The sequence below is a fragment of the Apodemus sylvaticus genome, chromosome 5 (genome assembly GCF_947179515.1).
Source record: "Apodemus sylvaticus chromosome 5, mApoSyl1.1, whole genome shotgun sequence".
Taxonomy (NCBI): domain Eukaryota; kingdom Metazoa; phylum Chordata; class Mammalia; order Rodentia; family Muridae; genus Apodemus; species Apodemus sylvaticus.
Window position 1 is genome coordinate 37,267,921 of NC_067476.1, and position 22,100 is coordinate 37,290,020.

Genomic DNA, 22,100 nt, shown 5'->3' on the forward strand with positions numbered 1-22,100 from the left:
TGAATCACAAGGAAGAAACTTTACATAAACCATTTATACTACGAGTTTGGTATGCTGGAGACATCAATCAACAACAATATCCATTAGATTCATCCCTGTATCAGTAGTATCTTGATAGAACGGATCCCGATGTGTGGGAATTTGAACTCTGCTTCAATACATCTAGCCCTGGATAATTAATTATTCAGGGCACAGAGAACCTGGACCTGAAATGTAGAGTAATTCTCCCTGGTCAGCGTTAACTGCACTGGCAATAATAAATAGGAAAAGTCTCCAGTGATGCCAGTATTTTAAAGTGATTAATCATCTCTACCCCCTTCTCCTCCCCCTTAGTTTTCTTTAACTAGGATTTTTCAGCAATAAATCTCTAACAACACAGGTAGGGATTGTTCTGTAATTAAATTTTGCCCTGCCTAATTTCTTACCTTTTATGTGCTATTAAAAAATGTTACATTTTAAGGAGCCCCGATCGAAATTCAAACCATGAGAAATCCTTTTATGGAACACTGAGATTCTCTGTGGAAGATGAAAGTCTTGGTTTTGAATACAAGATAGGCATGCACTCATAAAAAATTGTTCATTAACACCAGTTGGGGTGTCAGATATTCCAAGGTTTTGAATTGCCTCGATTCCATGTTTATGTTTTTTTTTATATCAGAAGAAAGTCTGACACATACATATGTTCCCACATGAAGAGAATAATTAGTTATTTGAGAAATAAGTTTTAAACTTTGGGATAATTGATGTCAACTCTGCAGGAAAGGAAATAATCCCATCATCTTTCTCTTAACACAAAATGTACTTGCTGAAGACGCAGGTACAGGTCGCCTGAGGATGACCACATATTTCCAGATGGCACCCTGAAGAGCTGCCCAGCCATCACATAGATCCCAGGTGACAGGGACAGATGTGACATATTGGTTGTGACACACTTCTGTACCACCAGTCTGTGGCTCGAGGTGACTCCTGTCCCTCCTCTCATGCTTCTCTCTGCTTCAGGACAACACAACGACGCACGGATGAACCTCGCCATCGCTCTCACCGCTGCCAGGTACGGGGCTGCCACGGCCAATTACATGGAGGTGGTGAGCTTGCTCAAGAAGACAGACCCTGAAACTGGGAAAGAACGCGTGAGCGGTGCCCGGTGCAAGGATGTGCTCACAGGTATGCCAGGGTCCACCAGGGGGGCACTCCTAGCATTTTACCATGCTTGCATAATGGCTGAATGAGGATTTGTCTGTCACTTTTCTTTCAGGGAAAGGCAGACTTCAGTCATATTAATTATATTCCTTACTGTCAACAATGCCTGGTTTAACATGAAAATGTTCCCTTGTGGGACTTGCCAATTTTCCCCCTTTGTGTTAAATAGTAACACTAATGATAAGGATAATAATACATGCCCACAGAACTCTTGCAGCTGCGAATGCCTTTCATTCCCCTCACAGAAACATGTGATTAATAAAATTAAATCAATGTGCCAAGTCTCCGAGCATCACTTAGGTGACACAGGCAGAGCTTTTGAGTCAATCACTTATAACTCAATAAGATTTCCAGTCTTGGCACAGCCCCGTGGCTGGGGAGGCACTTGCAAAATTACATCTTTTCTTGAACAAAAGCAACACTTGTGAAATGTATTTTCTCACCGTAATGCAGGTAAACATTTGGGTTTTTTTTTCTAGTTGAAAAAATGTAATTAATTTAGTGTGTGTGTGTGTGTGTATACATGTACACATGGGTGCACTCAACATGTGCATGCCATAGCTTGAATGGGGAGTCCATTTTCTCCTTCCACTGTGTAGATTCTCAGGATCAAACTCAGGTTTTCAGACTTGAAAAGCCACCTCCTCCCTCCCTCCCTCCCTCCCTCCCTCCATCCATCCCTCCCTCCCCTTCCTCCTTGAACCCAAGGCCCTTTGAACATTAGGCAGGAGTTCTGTTATCCCCAGTGGTGGATATCCCCAGGCTTCTGATGATAGCGCTTTTTAAACAGACTGAGAACCACGATGAGAAAGTGTTTGCTGCTTTCCCGTTTAGTGTGGGCTGGTTTTAGATAAATTTACTCAGAAGTGAGCCTCTCCTTAGGCTCTTCACTAACTCTGGCCGATCCTGTCACTTAGTGCGGTATGTACTATATAGACTTCACCATAGGTTAAGTTAATAGATGAGCTACTAACCAGTCCTGGCGAGCTGAGAACAAACCGATTACGCAATCGATGCTGTTTTTCTTCACAGGGGAGGAGTTTGACGTGAGAGCCAAATGTGTTATCAATGCCACCGGCCCTTTCACAGACGCCGTGCGCAAAATGGACGACAACAATGTTGTTCCCATCTGCCAGCCCAGTGCAGGGGTCCACATTGTGATGCCCGGGTACTACAGGTAACAGCACACTGTTTTGACACCCATCACCTGAGAAACTGGTTCCCAGGAGATTACACACTGAATGCCTTCTATGACAGTCTTCTAAAAATTTTAAAAAGTGTTTTATTTAAATTTTGTGGTTTTCTTAAAGGTTTTTCATTGTGCATACTTGTTGTCTTAGATTCTGTTAGACTAGGGACACTTTCTCACAAGCTTTTATTGTACATGAGCGCATCCCTCCCGTGTCCCTGGCTTTCTCTTTTTTCTCCTCTCCAACCCATTAGTCCCCTTTGGCTTCTTCCATGTTTTGTGTGTGTGTGTGTGTGTGTGTGTGTGTGTGTGTGTGTGTGTATGTATGTGTGTGTGTGTGTATACACACTTACACACACACATGATATACATGATATACTTACATGATTTTAGAGACCTACATGAAAAAAAAATCTAGGCAACACAAATGAGAGAAAACACATCATTTGTCCTCCCGAGTGGTGTAATTGGGGTATATGATTCTTTCTAGTTATATTCTTCTTCCTGGAAACAATATGACTTCATTCTTCCTCATGATTAAAGAACTTCCCTTGTGTGCATATACCACTTTTGCTGTCCCACTCCTCCGTTGCTGGGGACCTCTGGGTTTATTTTCTAACTTAACTATTGAGGGCAATGTGACAGTGACATTGATGCATGGGTGTCTGCCACATGTCAGTGTCGATCCTTTGGTGCTTTCCCAGGTGAGGCATAGTTAGGTCATATGGTAGATCTGTTTCTGTAAGAGCTCCTCCCGCCCTCTCAGAACCTCCATGCTGGTTTCCATAGTGGCTGGACTAGTTATACTGTTCTAAGCAGTGGATGGGCTTCCCTGTGGTCCACATCCTTGCCAGCATTTATTGTCATTTGCTCTCTCAATAACTGCCATTCTGAATGACAGTTAGTGAGTGTGAATACTTTTTCATACACTTATTGGCCACTTGTGTTTCATTTTTTGAGAACTTTGTTTCATTGGCCTAATCAATGTATTGATTGGCTTGCTTGATTAATTTGATTTAAAGAATTTTATTACATCATTTTATCTGTACTCACATGTGTGCACATGCATGTATGCGAGAAGGTGTACATGCACAGATATGTTCACATGCAGAGATGAACGTGGACATGTGTGCATGCATGCCTGCCATAGCATGTGTGTGTGTGTGGGGAGGGGTCACAGAATACTCTGTGTGAGTCGGTTCTCTCTCTATGTGGTTCCTGGTGTCTGATCTGGGCAGCCCCAGGGGTCTGATCTGGGCGGCCCCAGGTGTTTGACCTGGGCTTGGCCGCGGGCATCTGCGCCTGGTTTGTTTATTTATGCTTTGTCATACACTTGACTAGCAAGAGCTTTCTTTCATTCTGCAGTCATTCCTCACTTCATGTCTCCTTTGCTGTTCAGTTTTCAGTCTTGTGAAATCCCATTTGTCTGTTGTTGGCATTCTTTACTGAGCAACTGGAGTTCTATTTAGGATGTCCTTGCTTGGATTCTCTATCACCTTAGTACATGACTTTATAAAGTTTGTCAGTGATCTGCTTTGAGACAGGGTCCCGTCCATATTGTCATCAAATCCCTGCCTATTCTCTTGACTCAACTTCCTAATAATTCGGATTATAGCCGTCAGTCACCACGCTCAGCTTTTTCTGTTTGGTTAACTGCTGTATCCTTATGTCCGACTAGCTTAGAAATTGGGTGATTTCAGTAGCTATAGATAGTTTGAGCTTAGGATAGTACATACATTGAAACTTGTGTGTCCTCTTTCTTGGTGCTTCATTTGCAGAAGTGTGTTTATGGATTAGTAACCTTTGATATAACCCTAACATTCCGCATATGGAATGATCATTATATGTTATGGTAGCAGCTTTTAGGTGTGTGTTTGGGGAGAAGTAGGGGTAGTTAGTATTAGTTTTTGGAGATTTATTTATTTTTATTCTACTTGTATTGGCATTTCACTTGCATGTATTATCTCTGAACCACATGCATGTCTACAGCCTATGAAGTCCAAAAGAATGTTGGTAACCCCGTTCCTGGAATTAGTAGATGTCGGACACAATGTAGGTACTGGAATCAAACCTGGGTTCCCTTGAAGAACAACTACTGCTTTTTAACCACTGAGCTATCTCCCCAATAACTTAACGTTTATTATTTTCAGTTATGTGTATATGTCTATGCACAGGTATGTACACATGACTGCAGGTACCTGAAGAGAAGAGCAGAATTGGAGCCCCTCGAGTGGAGCCATATGTTATCGTGAGCCACCCGACAGAGGTGCTTGCAGTAGTTGCAATAGTGCTCTTAACCACTGAGCCATCTCTCTAGCCCCAGAAGAACTATTTTAACTTCAGAAAAGTGATTTTTGTAAATCTACTCTTAAAAAAAAAAACCCATCTGGAATTTTCCTTAGATTCATGGTTTCTTCCAAAAAAAAAAAAAGCAGCACCAGCCTCCCACTGACTGCTGTACATGAATGTAATCACCTCTTCCTTCTAGCCCGCTTTTTACTACTGACAAGAGGTCAATTTTTTTCCGGTAATGTGTGTACATACTGTTAGCTCTAACACTGATTGCTGAGTGGTTAACAATAAATTGATTTCAGTTTAACTAAGGGTTCTTCAGGAAAGCAATGGTCTGCATGAGAAAAATGTTCATTACCTTTAATCCCAGACACACACATAAATTAGCCACCTTCCCCCGCTGATGCCACATGAATCATACAGATTGAAAAGAGCTCTGCACCTCTCCCATCGCACGGACTGTCACCAGAGCTGACTCTTTAGGGTGACCTTGCAGAACTAATCCTTCATAAGAAAACAAACTTTTCCTCGAGGGAGACTGTGAATTAGGTAATTTAGAACCGATGAAAGATACTTCCAAGTGGATTCTTAAAATTTTATACCATTTGTTAGCAGCTCTCTCTTCCCTCTGTGCTTGTTAATTTTTTGCTTGACACATATGTCTTTACTTAAGCAGCTGATTCTCTACAGGTTCCAGGTCCTTGTCGGCTGGTAACTGTCACCTTCACCCTTTAAATGGCTTTTATAGCAGTGGAAGTTTCTGAGGGTCTCAGTAGTTTCTAACTATACTTCCCACCTAGGTCACTAAATATTAGCATCTTGTGCTTGACTTTATCATGTGTATTATTTGAAACCTGTCATGAGTTTTCTGGTCCACGAGGTGGTTGTATATAAATGAAGTCAACGTGCTATTTCTCAGAAGTTTCTCAAATGTTTTGTTTCAACAAAAAGCCATTTATCAAACGGAAGCTTGGAATTTAAATGTGTTAGTGTCCAACCTAAAGTGACTGATGACTTAATCTAAGGGTGTATCAATTTGGAGCCCCCTCTCCTACTCCCAAAGCTTATAAGATTTGAGATTGACTGGGAATTATAGGTCTAATGGCAAATAAGATTTAAATTAATGCTTTTTAGAGACCAAAAAATATTGGATACTTTTTCAGTGCGTAAGAGTGAAATTCACTTCCGCTCCGGATCCCTGGATGGTTGGGAGAACTTCAGGGAAAGGCTACTTAATGAAGCATGCTTTCCCTGGGCTCTTTGAATTTAGAACACATAATGTAGGGCTGGTAGCTTTGCTGAGAAAGACAGGTCCTCCTTGTAGTTTACATAAAAAAAGAAGAACTAATGTTAATTGAAGATTTCTGTTTTGTGTATTTTTTGGTTTGCTTTTAAACAATATTGTTTCCCTCTCATTCTTACCCATTTGAATAACTCTTTATTAAACATTTTAAGGGTTTAATGTTTAAGGGTATAATAAACCTAGGAGGTCTACTACGTATTCTTCAAATATACTTGCATAAGGGAGAGTTCTTGAAAATTGCTTGAACTAAATGTGACTGTTTCCTGTCTAAGGAATGTCACTGTAGAACATACATTTAACACTAGCTCTCTGTGAGAATTCAATAAAGTGTGACAGCTACTTAAAGATTTCTATTATTCCATTTGAATATGACAGTTTGGGATTCTTCTTGATTCTTTAACAACTTCACATAGTCTTGACAGTGTAAAAAGTACATTCCAACAATAGTTTTTTAGTCAGTCATCCATGAGTTTTATTTTTAACTTAATGTATTTATTTTATGTAGATGGATATTTTGTCTGCATGCATGTTTATTCTCTTTGAACATGCCTGGTGCCCAGGGAGGTCAGAAGAGCATTTCCTATCCCTTGAAACTAGAGTTGCAGATGGTGGTCAGCTGCCGCATGGATGCTAGCAATTGAACCCTTGTTGGCTGGAAGAGAGGCTAGTGCTCCTAACCACTGAGTCTTGACTCCAGCCTCCCTTCCGGTTTTTATCAATGTTTATTTACAGTTGTGCATTCTTGTAAGTGCATTTGTGATTTTGCTTTTGAATTGTGCAGTATGTGTTAGTGGAAATTCTTGAGGTTTAGAAAGGTTTAGAAAGATTTATTTATTTATTTATTTATTTGTTTGTTTATTTATTTATTTATTGCATCTATCTGTGTGAGGAGTTTGTCTTTCATTTTAATTATTGACATGATACATCACTGTCTTTGTTTGAAAGATCCTCATTGCTATCCCATTCCTCCCATTTGGCCCATCCAATGACATTGTTATTTAGCAAATATGAAAAGCATATGAAGACCGAGCTGTTTTCTTCTCAATGCACTTCCTGACAGTCCTGCCCCTTTGAAATAAAGTAAAAAAATCTCCTTTGGGACAAAGTAACACAGGTTCGTTTATGCATCACCGAACGAACAAACGAACGAATGAACGAACAAAGGAACGAAGGAGTTGGTGATTCCACCGAACGAACGAAGGAAGGAGTTGGTGATTCCATTTCATTTTTGACAAAGTTTGGCTTCGCTTTCCCATCACTTCTCAGGTTTTCTACCTTGTGATGTGCAAAATGTCAATTGTCCCAGGAAAATACTTTTCATAGACTCCAAGGAAGGTTGAAGAGTTATCGTTAATTGGCCATAATAAAAGAAATTATAGGCATTTATTCCACTGACATTATCTAATGTGAATGGTCCAAAGTACAAAAACCAAAACAACTGAGAGACAATTAATTAACCATGCATTGTTAGGTGGGGAAGATTACAAGGTAATATTATCACATTTTCTCAGTTCCTTTTTTTTAAACCTTTTTTTAATTTTAGGAATGTCTATGGACTGGGATGGAATAATAAAATAGTAGTTCATGTTTTTCTTATTTTGCTTATTTGAGCAGAAGTGCCAAACAAAGTAGAATTGTTTCTTTCCACTCTAGCCCCGAGAACATGGGACTTCTTGATCCTGCTACCAGTGATGGCAGAGTTATTTTCTTCTTGCCTTGGGAGAAGATGACAATTGCTGGCACCACTGATACACCAACGGACATCACACACCATCCTATTCCTTCAGAAGACGACATTAACTTCATCTTGAATGAAGTGCGAAACTACCTTAGTTCCGATGTTGAAGGTAATGTAAATATTCCTGTGACATTTCTTCCTTTTTTGGTATCGTATCTACCAGACCTTTTTAGTCTTGCTGGGCCTTTCTTGCCTATAGTCAGAAACATAACCACACCTTGCATACTATAACCCTTAGCTTTTCCCTTCCCCCACCCCATGCTCCATTCTGCTATGACAAACCTAGAGACTCGTAAATGCCAGGATGTGCTCCCTCTCCTAGCTAATACCTGCTCCTGACTACTACATTGCTTTTTTTGGATGAGTGGGAGGGAAGACAGGACTGCATGTATTCCAGGATGTTCTTGAACTCTATGTAGTTTATGATGACCTTGAATTTATGATTCTCCTGCCTTTTACCTCTGGAGTGCTGGGATATAGATGTATGTCATCTCCCTGTCTCAGTTTACCAAGTGCTGGAATAACAGGCCTGTACTACAGATCCATTAGCCTGTGTTATATTGTCTTTCTGTTGTTCTGCCAAAAATACTATAGAATCTCGACTTTTAAGTAAAAGCTGTATGACATCCAAGTAAAAGTGCCCAGTTAAAATGAAAGGAAGTCAACTTCGGCTTCACTGTGCTTTCAGCCAGATAATAGTTTTAGCTATTAGTTTTGTCTTGTGGTTTTATTCCTGTGAAGAAATACCATAGCCAAGGCAACTCTTACAAAGACAACATTTAATTGGGGATGGCTTACATGTTCAGAGGTTTAGTCTAGAGTGCTCATGGTGGGAAACATGTGGGCAGACATGGTGCTGGAGTAGGAGTTGAGAGTTCTACATCTTGACCCAAAGGTAGCCAAGAGAAGAATTGTCATTGCAGGCAGTTAGGAGAAGACTATCATCTTTACTGGGTGGTACCTGAGCATAGGAGACCTCAAAGCCCACCTACACAGTGACAACCTCCCAACAGTGCCATTCCCTATGGCCAACAATTTCAATACATGAATCTATGGGGGCCAAACCTATTCCAACCACCACAAGTTTGAAAGGCTGAAAGCTTTAGCATGCCCATGTATTTGGACTTTGCGGAGGGCCTTTTGCTTATGTTCAGTTATTACACGGAGGAAAGGCATCACATGATGACTATATATGAAAGTGGGAGAGAGGAAGAGGAGGCAAGAAAGCCCAAAGATTTGGCCCAGGTCTTTTATAGCATAATGCTCTTGGAAACTAATCAAGTCCCAGGTAGGGAGAGCTGGGCCTTTCCGTGAGTCCAGCTTTGACCCTGAGGGTGTTCTGAATACTGTCATTTTCCCCTAGCCCACTTCTTAACATTCCCACTGTCTTTCATGGGTAATAAATGGGAACCAAGCTTCTAGGGACTGACTCTTTGAGAAAGCAAGCAGTTTCCACACCATAGCAGTCTGGCTTAGTGGTGAAAGGACAGCGATGCCAAAGCTGACTTCTTTTCAGTTTAACTGGGTGCTTTTACTTACATGTCATTTGCCCTCACAAAGTTGTATGATGAACTTCCTTATACATAATAGTCTCAGGTTTCCTAACTTTATCATTCTGGCTCCCACCCTCAATAGTCACCCCATCTTACAAGCTAGAAATAACATTCGTTCTTTCCTCATTTTCCTTACCTAGTATCTTTGTCAGGGTTTCTACTGCAGTGATAAAACATCATGACCAAAACAACTAGGAAGGAGAGGGCATATTTGCCTTACATATCCTGAATCACAGTCCATTGAGGAAAATTAAGAAAGAACTCAGAGTGGGAACCTGGAGGAGGAGTTGATGCAGAGGCCATGCCTGGTGCTGCTTACCATGCTCTGCCTTCTTGTAGAACCTAGGACGACCAGCTCAGGGTGGCACACTGACAATGGACTGGGCCCCCTCACATCAGTCACCGAGTAATGCCCTATAGGCTTGCCTATCATCCAGTGTTATGGAGACATTTTCTTATTTGAGGTTTCCTCCTCAAGTGCCTCTAGCTTGTTGACATAAAACTAAACTAGCCAGCACACCTAGAGCACCATGCACCCCTCTTTCCATTTTATCTCTCTGGGTATTGCCCAGTTTTATACCTCTGCCTCCTTCTACCTCTAGACAGAGTGTTATTAGATAGCATAGGCTTGCCTTGAACTCTTAGCAATCCTCCTGTCTCAGTCTCTCAAGTGAAATTATAGGAGTATGCCATTATGTCTGGCTCAAGTGTCATTTTGTACTTAGTTGGGAGTGGCCTTAAAAGGGCTCTCTATGTTAGATTTTTTTGTTTTGTTTTGTTTTTTTTCCGAGACAGGGTTTCTCTGTATAGCCCTGGCTATCCTGGAACTCACTCTGTAGACCAGGCTGGCCTCTAACTCAGAAATCCACCTGCCTCTGCCTCCCAGAGTGCTGGGATTACAGGTGTGCGCCACCACCACCCAGCTTCTACGTTAGATTGTTAATCTTTCTAATCTTTCCGTCTCTCAGAGCTCAGTTACTAGAACACGTGTGGTCATGGTCATCTCTTTCCTGCACATGCAAAAGAGAAAAAAAAGTCACTTGTGAGACTCCCCATTGACTTTAAGACAATCTCTAACTCTCTTAAGTGACATACATAGGTTCTCACAACGTCTACAAGTTTGTATATAAACCCTTCTTCTCCATGTATTCTAATGGTTGTATGTTTGTCCTTCCCAAGTTAGGTCATATAGATTTAAGCCCTTGTCACCTTGTTTCAGTATAGGGATGACTTCTTGGCTGTCCTTTGTACCATCACACCATCTAGGGAAAAATATTTATACTTCAGAAGTCACCTGTCTTCATCACTTCAGCGGATAGCCATTATAGTGTTGGCATATCATGATAGTATTTCTAAGACTGGTCTAAGATGTGTTCTTGAATTCCCATTGAGTTGGGAGTCTTCATCTACAAAATTTGTTAGCTAATTTATAGTTTATTCTTCATGACTGTTTGGAGCAAAAGTAACCTAGTTAGCTATTGATGGTTTCAGGGCTTTTTTTTTTTTTCTATTTAATAGTTCTCTTTGATTGCTGATCCTACAACCATGGTGTATTTTCCTGACAGCTTTGTAGTCTTTTGCAATGATCGGTAGTTAACTTGCACTAAACAGTTATCAAATCAAAGAGACCATGTCCTACATATCCACATTTCCAGGATTATTGGTGGACTGGGCATACTTCTTCCCCAAACCTTCCCTCTTTGTGTCATAAGGGTCATCCTGATCAGATTCACTTTAGTGGCTTTATCTATGGTAATGATACCCCAAGGTCTATATGGTGGGCATGAGTCTTTTTTTACACTTACTATTAGTAGGGCACAGGTGTCTGAGTTCAATATGCTTTCCATGGTCCATCTTGAGATACAAGCTAATTGACTCACTAGATTGTCCACAAATTTTAGTAGCCAACCTCTTCTATTCTTCTCCATTCCACCCCCCTCCCCCAATCTTGTTTGATTTCTCCTCAGGACATGAGCATTAGGACTTACCATTTTCTCATTGGTTTTTTTTTCTTCTGAATTATGTTGGAGTGGCACACTGTTTAGTAGAGCTTAGACTTCAGAACAAAAGTTACTTTGCTCCTTCTTTGAATGGGTCTTTCCATTTTCTTTTTTTCTCTTCTCATGGTAATCCAAATGATCTCCATAACATTTGCCATGTAGTTCCATGTTCTCACTGTGTGGTGATGATTACATAGCTACTGCCTGCAACCCCCAGGCTTCAAAGAAGCTCTACATATTTGTGATCTCTGAGACCCTGGATCTCTGAGACCTACTCACTGATTTGCTGAACTCCAAATGAGAAAGCTCAGGGAATTTGGTAGGGACATTACTTTTGCCTTCATTCTATGATAAAAGAGACAGGTTTAACGGTTTTGAAAAAACAGTTCATCTATTTCTATGAGCAGTCATAACGTTGGCCTCAGGTGAGGAAATGCAGACACTATTTTTGTCTGGATACAGCTCACTATCTAGCACTTAAGAATCCTTTTTCCCTAAACGGGTTTTCCATTGTGTGATCATGTATTTCCCAACAAAACAAAGAACTTTAGAAAATTGCTCAGATTACTGTCTTAGTTTGATTGGTCTGTACTGTATATTATTAGTTACTTCTAATTTAAAGACATGGATATAAGCCTATTCTGAATAGAATATCTGCAACAATAGCACACACACTTTTTTCTTTTCTTCTTTCTTTCTTTCTTTCTTTCTTTCTTTCTTTCTTTCTTTCTTTCTTTCTTTCTTTCTTTCTTTCTTTCTTTCTTTCTTTCTTTCTTTTTGAGACAGGGTTTCTCTGTGTAGCCCTGGCTGTCCTGGAACCCACTCTGTAGACCAGGCTGGCCTCAAACTTTGAAATATACCTGCCCCTGCCTCCCAAGTGCTAGGATTAAAGGCGTGCGCCACCACTGTCCCGCAGCACACACTTATTAAATCAATATTATTAATTTTTAAAACAATTGTGTATGTTCAATACATATCACCTGGAGGGAGCCATGCTTTGTTTAACTTCTCTATTTAAGTATCTTAAACATCCTTCCAACTTAAACATGATACTTTTCTTTTCCATTATACTTGAAGAGATCTATATGGAGTTTGGATATCTGGATATGATAGTGTTTTGATATGATAATGATTTCTACTCACTTTTGTACAATGTTTGTCAAGAGAATGGTTACAGATGTGCTGTAAGATTGTAGGAACAAAGTATAGAACGAATCCAAGAGTATAGAACTCCCCCATATGGACACTTCCTTGGACAGTCTTATGTGAATGCCGTAAGGACATGAATCCTGTCTGCTCACTGTGCTGATAGGCTGGGTGTGCTAGCAGCAGTGATGGGTCCTGGAAAGCCACTGTATTGTGTCCATGATGAATGTGATAATCTGCCCTGATAGATTTGACATCTATCAGAGGTGGTTGCGTTTTTACTCTGCCTATAAATAAATGATGTGGCCATTCCTGCTTGGCCTCTCCAGAGTCCCCTTCAAATCCCTTACCCTTTGGTTATCAGAGAAGTGGAGAAACTAGCAAGGATTCTAAAGTTTACGAAAGTGGTCGAACATTACTGATCAGGTTTTTCTCTTAGTTGCATGGGGGCCATCTTGAGACTGTGCCCATTAGTTATAGTATCCAGGAGGTGACAGCTCTGTCAGCTGTGCGTACCTTTCCTTGCTTAAATAAATACTTTAAAATTTTAATGAAGAATAGTTCTTCATGTTTTCTTTGCATTCTCCTTTCTAGTCGACTGGACTCCCTTTATTTAAATAATTGCACTGAGCCTTGATAAAGGGAAGCAGTTAGCTGACGCTCACTGTATCTTACAGTGAAGACTTCCCTAGCTGTAGGTTTTCTCTAGGTGATTTGGTGGAGTCCAGCATCCTCTTATGTCTTAGTAGAGATGTGTGGGAAACAAAGCCTTGCCACTCTGCAGACTCTTTTTAAATGGTCCCCCTCTTTGTCCTTTCTCAGCTCTATAGTCAGTGAGCGCTCTGCAAGCATGTTGCCAATCTTTCCTTCTAAGGAAATGTCTACATTCCTTTTAAGAGCAGTGCAATTCCTGCAGTAGTTGAAGTTGAGGGTCAGAGACATTGTTTTTTGAGCATAGCTTAGTAGTATTGGGTCCATGATGAGTCTTAAGTCAGTCTGGCTCTCATATGATCCTCTAAATAGTGTACAGTAGCTCTGGATTACAAGATGTGATATGGGATCAGTACAGACTGGATTAAGTTTCTCTTTATTTCAAGGAATGACCCTTAAAATGAACCTTTCAAGATCATATACCTTTGGGATGATATGTGCTTGAATTGTGTGTGTGTGTGTGTGTCCGTCAGTCTGTGAGTCTGTATATGTATAGGTATGAGAGTGGATGGCAGAGGACCACTTGTTAAGCTGTGTCTCTGTCTCCCTTTATGTGGGTCGTAGGAATCCAAGTTGAATTGTCTGGCTTCCCAAGCAGTTGCCTTTACCCTCTGATCTACTTGCTAGACCAGAGCTCCAGATTCAAAATGCCTCGCCTTCATTGAGGTCACTCTAACCATACGAAAAGGCTTTCTTAAATGGATAAGTTCTGACAACAGTTTCCAAGTCTCCTCGAATGGCTCTATCCTGAAGAGAGAGAGGAAGAGAAAGGTGTCAAATCCTAACACTCCTGCTGCTCTCAGCAGCTGCTGCGCTTCTGCGGAATGCCTGGGAACAATCTGAAAAGCGTTTTGCCTGTTGGGAATAAGCCCATGTCTTCTTTTACAATTTAGAAAGCTTTCCATTCCCAGGCTGAAATTTCTAGATTACTTGTTTGTTCTTTGCTGAAATGGGTAATTGATAGTTCTGCAGTTCGTGTTGTGTTAGGAAGAAAAATGATCTTTTGAAAAATGTATCATTAAGTTACTGTGCAGAGGTTAATCAGGGATTCTGTGGTCGGGACTAAGCTATGGCTGCAGTGGATTAAGAGAGTCAGAAGATTTGCTGGGCGCTTCATCCAGGCTCGCAGTGTTTTGGGGTGCTTCTCGATGCAGCCCGCAGCCTCTGCACTTGCACATGGGCTTGCACATGTGCAATTAGTAGTGTTTATAGATTGCCTGTTATTCAATTAACAACCGAGCTGGCCATATCAACTCGCTGCAGACCTGCCTTTTCCCCGCCAGAGATTGTACTCGGGTTATCAACTTACACAGGCTTGGCTGTCTTCCAGCTGTTTAATTAGAGTGTCATGTGCCTTGCTTTTTCTGGTTTCATTAGTTTATAAATGTAATATGGTATCTTATTTCTGTGATTAACACTTCATTCCAGCAGGTTAAACATGCTGGTGGAGAAGTATTGATTTCTGACACTGTGTCCCTGTGTTCATTTAGATATTTTCACGTGGCTCTTTCAGAAGTTTTTTGAAAGTGACAAGCATGAGAAAGAACCTCCCTTTCTCTAAAGGCACACCTAGATAACTAACACCAAACAGCATCATGCCTTTAGGGTTCATTGTCACTTCCTGTGGCCTCCACTTCTATTAATCTTAAAACACACACTTGTCTTGCTAAGGATTTGAGAGAAAAGTATTAATTATAATCTAAAACAATCACATTGAGCTTTTTTTCATTCAAGGAGCCATGAAAGTTCTGTTCTTCTTTATATAATTTCTATCTTACTCTTCAGATCATTGAGTAAACTGAACAACTGAATTATTGAAGACATAATAGAAATGAGTTTGATAGGGTCTCACTGTTATAGCACTGGCTATCCTGGAACTCTTCTTGTAAACCAGGCTAATCTCCAATTCAGAGATCTGTTTCTGTCTCCTGAGTGCTGGCCTTAAAAGCATATGCTATGCTCCTATTTATTTATGTATTTATTTAGCCAGACTCTCATTTTGTAGCCCAGGTTGATCTTGAACTCAAGGTATTTCTTCTGTCTCAACCTCCCAAGTCCAGTGATTCCATGCCTAAGACACAAACCACTCTGGACTCAGAGAACTCTTCAGTATCCCAGTATAATACTTCAAACTCTTATGTTGTTTTTTACATGGTATAGTATTTAGAGTATTGGGTGATCTTAGACTCTCTACTGGTAAAGACAAGTCACACGGCAAGGAAGAGAAGGAAAAGGAAGGGAATCTTGATTAGCTGTGTGAGCAGTGTGAGTCTTAGTTCTAAGACACAAAAGCCCCAGTTTGTTGTGCTTTCCACAAGTGACACTTGCCACTCTTCTAACTGTGGACCGTTAGAGGAGTCCCTGTTCACTACCTACTCTTGGCTACAAAGGTGTATGATAGGACCAGTGTCAGCTTAATAATTTGAGAAGACTATTTAGTTGTATAGATATAGTGATTTCATGAGTTCTGTAAGAATGGGGGATCGTTTGGAATGGAAAGTAAGGACCATGAGGCTTGTTGCATTAGGTATGAAAGCACATTCTTAGGAGCAAAGCAAACTAGTCAAATGTCAGTAAGGCTGTGTCTTAGAAATGAGGGCAAGGTGAGTAGCCATCTTGGTGATCTACTGGGATCAGTCTGCCTGTATCCTAGGGAGCCTTGAGAGACCTGTCCACCAGCTATTTAAATTAAGTCCAGTTTCCCTTCCTCAGTTGCCTAAATCACATTTCCAGGCATTAGTTGCTTCTGCTATTGGCTAGTAAATTGGGCAATCTAATAGCAGACTTTCCCCTACATTGCAAAAAGAGTCTGTAGAACTGTCCTGCTCATTGGAGTTTAGATCATGGAAGTATTGTAGAGAAGGAAATACTTGGTTTAATGGAGTCTTTGCATAATAGTGGAGTCTTTGCATAATGGAGTTTTTGCAAAACCTCCCTTTGAGGGAGGTTACAACTTGCTATTTTATGAAGCAAGAATTCCAGATGTAAGAAGGCAAAAAGGTGGTTAGTTTAGTAGTTGAGCAACGACTTAAGTAGATGTTAATCTTTTGCTCTACCACCTCTAAGATTTCTTGTCATATCCTTGGACTGCTTCCCTTGTGGTTATAGCACGGCTGCAAATGCTTACAGTTATGAGAAGACAAATGGTGGTTTGTTATTCTGATTATCTATCTCCTTTGAATCTCCTCCTTAAGTTTGTTTCCCAAGTGTGCAAGGATTCCATGTTGGTTAATTGATCAAGAGAGAGTTCTGTCAGCTTCAGTTAGTTGCAATTTCTTTTCATTGACAGTTAGAACTGATGTTTCTATGTGTATGTTCCATCCTCCCTGGGCAGAACATACAACTGTAGCCATGAGCTTGGGCCGACATTGCTGAGTCTGTGTGGTGGTGGGTTATAGATGTCGGTAGCAAATAGCATTGTCAGTAATCTGTAAAAATCGATGTGTTGAGTTTGAGAGAGGGTGAGCAGGTGGAGAATGGGTAAGTAAGTAAATCGTGGGGGGGAGGGGGGGGAAGGAGGGTAGTGGAGATGGAATTTTATGACCTTACTGTGGATTAGTAATAAGAAAGTTATATAGACCATATAGAATAAATGTATTTAATTTCATATTATTTGCATTGATGTTCTGCCTGCTTATAAGTCTGAGGGTGTCAGGACCTCTGGAAGTGGAATTGACAATTGTGAACCTGTCATATGGGAGCTGGGAATTGCACCTAGGGCCTCTGGAAGAGCAGCCAGTGCTTTTAACCACTATCCTATCATCTCTCCAGCCTGATATTATTATTTGTAAAATGTATTTTTTTCTGAATAATTCTAAAATCCATCTGATAAAATTTCGTTCTTTTAAATCTATATTATCTCCTTTTTAAAAACTTCGATTTTTTGAGGCTTTTATCCATGTGTCTAATAGGTGCACCATTTCCACCAGTATTCCCTCCAACTACTTCCACACACTCACCCACTTCCTCAAACTGATGACAGCATCGTGATACAAATTTCAAGCAAAAAAAAAAAAAACAAAAAACAAAAAAAACATATCAAGTATTAAGGACTTTCCTGGCTGTGAACTCTTTCTTCCTGATGGCTAGTAAGTCTTAGGGCCAGTCCAGGAAATAAGGGTGGAGACAATATAAATCTGTTCACTATTTCATTCCACTTTCTAAACAACTCCATGAGTGTCTCAGGTTGGCCCTGTTTACAATAGTACAACCTTGGACATGTGTTGTTTTGTGTCCATTAGAGTGGAAAAGGTGAAGCCTTGGCCGGAGAGTTGCTTTACACAGCTTCACGTTTATTCTGGAAATTCCAATTTCCCCTAAAATACTTCAGACATTAGTCATGGGGCTTCAAGGGTTTTAACCAAATTTCTGATCAGTGTGGCTACCAAAGGAATTTCACAGACACAGGAGGACTGTTCACTGACCACAGTGACGTCAAAGATGCATTGGTTGCTTTATTTTTAACTCTGAGGGCTATGTGAATACTAATGGAAAATATAGTAATTTCCTGGTTAAGAATTTTACAAAGATTAAAACACTTTATTTATGTTGGAAGTTTTTTATTTTATTTTATTTTATTTTTTTAAAGAAGTGTAGACCTTTAAGTGAAGTGAAGCAGGGTTATCCCTTGGCTGCAGAAATCTCAAGATTACACGTATGTAAGAGAATGCGAGCACCAGAGGGCTAGAGCTAGGGGTGCCAGAGACCAGACACAAGGTCTCCCATAGCCTCTAGTCGACCAGACTGTGCAGCTGTAAGACTGAAGCTGTTTCCTCAGCAGCTCTTTATGTCCTTGCGTCCCTGATGCAGTATAACTGTTGGATGTGCACCCTCTCTTTCAGACCACAGCCATTTCAAGACTGGCCATTAATCACCTACATTAAAATATGCTAGATTTATTTTGGATGCGTTAGTTTACCAGAAAGCTAATTTGATTTTGAGATAGGATCTATGTAGCTTCCTCAGGATTGAACCTTATAGGTGGTAGTCTAGGCTGGCCTCTAACTCATGGTAAGCCTCTTGCCTCAGCTTCCTGAGCAAGGATTACATGTGTTCCTTCCCTCATATGTCCCTCACCCACTGGTAGATCAATAACAAATGCTTTTCAGCAGATATCTGATTTCTTGGTATCGGTATTAGTGTTTTGCCAGAGATAAAGAATAACTTTGTATTATCTTGTTATGGAAAGAACGTTCATATCCTACAACAAGCATCACGTCACTACTAAGAGGAGCCTATATGCCTATCTCTGGGTTATTTACAGAAGTTAAGGATGTGAAAAGACCAGAGAGTAGAAGTTGTCCTCAGTTGAGGGACACCTCAGTTTGAGGAGTAAAGTCAAGAAGAACCAATCCTGACTCTGGGAAAAGGACATTTTCAGGGACAAGCTAGTTACTCATGATAGCCAGTTACGGAGAAAAATTCCCAATGCTTTGAGGGTTCTGTGAGGTGAAATGAGAGGACTTCAGACTAGAACTGTCTTTCACAGAGTGGGGCCTACTGCAGCTGTTCATAGGTGAGTGGACTGAAGAGAGAGCACATCTGGCCACAAGGTTCATTAACCAAGTTCTTGTCACTCTTGAGGAGAGAGTCAAGTTTCTTCTAGAATGAATCATAAAAATTAATGAATGCTTTATTTTTCTCTTGTGGCAATCCTTTTCCCCATTAGAGTTGTCGACACTGCCTAATGTGGCTTCCTCTTTGACGCGTTTGCCCATGACTTTCAGGTTCTTTCTTCTCCCCCCTCCCCCCAAAGCAAATTTTCTTTGTGTCACAGAATTCCCACCCTCACAGTTGTTTCATTTCAGGCTAATTTCTTTCATCTTACCTGTGCCTCTAGACTTCTAAATTCTTTCCTGTACATTCATCTTTCCTTCAAACATTTCTGATTTGTCCCAGTGAGAAGAGGGGATGTCCTAGCTGCATGGAGTGGTATCCGTCCCCTTGTTACCGATCCCAAGTCTGCAGATACTCAGTCCATCTCTCGAAATCACGTTGTGGATGTCAGTGACAGTGGCCTCATCACAATAGCAGGTACGTGGGGCTGATTCATTCTTCCAGTTGCTCTTTTCCGCTCCAATGAACAAGTGTTCTGTCTTGTTTCTTGCCAAGAGGTGACTTTTGTTGTTATTGATCAGTGGTCAATTATAAGAAAAACTCAGAATGCCAACTTAATGGCTTAACGATTTCCTTGTAGGTGGGAAGTGGACCACATATCGCTCCATGGCAGAAGATACTGTGAATGCAGCTATCAAGGTTCACAACTTGAATGCAGGACCGAGTAGGACAGTTGGGCTCTTCCTCCAAGGAGGCAAAGATTGGAGTCCCACGCTCTACATCAGGCTTGTGCAGGACTATGGGCTTGAGAGTGAGGTTCGTGGACATTGCTACCCTACCTTGCTTTGATGTTACTGAGATCTCTGTCAGTATTGATATCTCTGTGAGTTGTGTGGCCTCTCTGATTTAGAGTGACCGTTTCCTGGGCTTAGAAAACAACAAAACAAAACAAAACAAACACACCACAAAACCAGAAAGGATGATCCAACTTTATTATATTGTTTAAAAATTTCATGACGCACATTTAGTTTCTTTTCTGAAATCTCCAGTTTGTTCAGTTTGCTTCTAGTAGGCAAAACTTCCCCCAACCTCTTTGCATCTTGAGTGCAAGGAAGAGTGTTCTTCAGGAGTGAGATCAAGGAGGAAAATGAAGCTGAAGTTCCAGCTGTCAGTCACTGATCTTATGGGACACAGATGCTGACTCAGTGCTGGCCTAAGCATTCAGAACCCAAGTGGTTTCCTCCCACAGAGCCTGGACCTAATACTCCCCGAGAGCTATTCATTACAGGCTGTGGGGAAACTGACAGCGCTAGAGTGCACTGTTGCTTTCTTCTGTACCTGAAAGGACCAACCCCCAGAGTGCCTGTCTAACGCAGTTTTCATTTCTGTAGGTCGCACAACATCTGGCCAAAACCTATGGTGACAAGGCTTTCGAGGTGGCCAAAATGGCAAGTGTGACTGGAAAACGGTGGCCCGTGGTTGGAGTGCGTCTTGTGTCAGAATTTCCATACATCGAAGCAGAGGTAGGTGGTGGCCAAAGGACTTCCTGTGTGTGAAGCCCTGCTGTTCATGGGTTCATTCCACCTTTAACAGCTATGCACTGTTACGTTTCAAAGCACATGCGTCAGCCAAAGTGTGCAGTAAGGTTGAGGGCTTTGGCAACTCCCAAGTGATGTTGCTAGTGGTAAGAGTACGAGTGTGAGCTCCAGAGTTCTCTCAAGGAGCATCGAGAGTCTGAAAGTTCTGTTGCTTTGTAGGTCTTTAAGTTCACTTCTATCCAGTCTGGTTCCATATTCTCCAGCTGTGATCATTTCTCAGAGATTTCTCTTTATTTTCTCTGCTTGTTTTCTGGTACTCTTGAAACCAGAGACCAGACCATGCTGGGGTTTCCTTGTGCCATCAATCAGTAGTGGTCAGTAATCGACACTTGTTTGTCTCTAAGGCGCAAAAAACTTTACAGCCGAAAGAGTTGAACCGTAGCTTTCTTTCAGCTCTCAGCCTTTGCATTCTCCACCATGTAAATTAATGTTTGCAGTATGCGTTAGCAAAGAGAGCGATTCCTGTGGATGGTGAGAAGTGATGTCTCTATCTTCCTTTTTTTTGGGGGGGGGGGTGAGCAGTGAACTTTATTGATGGCATTCAAGAGAGTAGGGAGGGCTCCTAGGCCCATCCTGTTATGGCGTCTGGGATGGAAATTGTGAGGGAGATGCTCAGTGTTGGGGGCAGAGTTGGGACAGGGACTTCTCAGCAACCGAGAGAAAAGGCATTTGCTCATACCTAACTCACTAGATTTTCCAACCTTCCACAACTGCACCTGTGTCCAATGGAGAGCCAGAGAGGCTGCGGAGAAACACCACCCTTTCTCAAAGCTTCTTTTAAAATGTGAAAATTTATTGTTTTTAAAGGAAAGATCCAAAGTAGTATTCTTTTCTTTTTATCTTAGGTGAAATACGGGATTAAGGAGTATGCGTGTACCGCGGTTGACATGATTTCACGTCGCACCCGCTTGGCCTTTCTCAATGTTCAGGCTGCAGAGGAAGCCCTGCCCAGGATTGTTGAATTAATGGGCCGAGAATTGAACTGGAGTGAATTGAGGAAACAGGTATTGTACAAAAGCCTTCTGTACAGACATGCAACAGCTTGGTCTGTTAGGGCTTTATGGTGATGTTTTTTAGGTTTCCAGTTAACTTTTGTATTATACATATCTAGTATTGTTAGGCCTTAAAAAATGGAAAGATATTCTTCTGCCAAAGTTTCATTATTATAGAAATCTAGAGATTGCTTTTAAATCCTGATCATAATTCCTGGAAAAGAAAGAAAAAAAGACAGTTGGGTGCAGCCTTTTCTAGGTCTCATTGAAAATACTCTTAATTTCTGCTCTTGATAATCCTTGGATTTAAAATAGTAGCTTTACTGCTTGACCAGCAAGGGCTTATTATTCGAATCAGTTAATATTTTAAATGATGGGAGACATTGCAATATGAAGAAACATGAAAGTGTTGTTTGATATTTTATATTTATTACCAAATTAAAAAAAAATAAATTTGCTAGGTAGTGGCGGCACAAACCTTTAATCCCAACATTCAGAAGGCAGAAGCAGGTGGATCTCTGAGTTCAAGGCTAACCTGCTCTACAGAATGAGTTTCAGGACAGCCAAGACTATAAATAATGCCTGACTTGAACACTGTTTTACCTTCAGAAGGAACATTTCTTTTGAGTCACTTACAGCTTTGTCAAGCACTGTTCCTCGAGTCTTTTCCACGTCATACCCGCTCATTGCCCCACAGTGCTCAGATCTCAACTTCAGCATCGTATTATTCACTCAAACACCCAGCCAAAGTCTCTCAGAATCTCACCAGGATCATTCAAATCAGGGTGCAGTCTTATTGCATTCATTATTGTTACCTTGATG

General features: G+C 41.0%; 1 protein-coding gene across 3 annotated transcripts in view; it reads left to right on the forward strand.

The window, feature by feature from the left end:
* Gpd2 (glycerol-3-phosphate dehydrogenase 2) overlaps positions 1-22,100 on the forward strand; it is a 134,418-nt gene that overhangs the window by 101,710 nt on the left and 10,608 nt on the right. For all 3 annotated transcript variants that reach the window (XM_052182500.1, XM_052182499.1, XM_052182501.1), the window contains exons 7-13: positions 1,000-1,164; positions 2,233-2,377; positions 7,638-7,831; positions 19,031-19,165; positions 19,329-19,504; positions 20,080-20,211; positions 21,132-21,290. In XM_052182500.1, the coding sequence (XP_052038460.1) occupies positions 1,000-1,164; positions 2,233-2,377; positions 7,638-7,831; positions 19,031-19,165; positions 19,329-19,504; positions 20,080-20,211; positions 21,132-21,290 (1,106 nt within the window). The remainder of the gene's footprint in view (positions 1-999; positions 1,165-2,232; positions 2,378-7,637; positions 7,832-19,030; positions 19,166-19,328; positions 19,505-20,079; positions 20,212-21,131; positions 21,291-22,100) is intronic.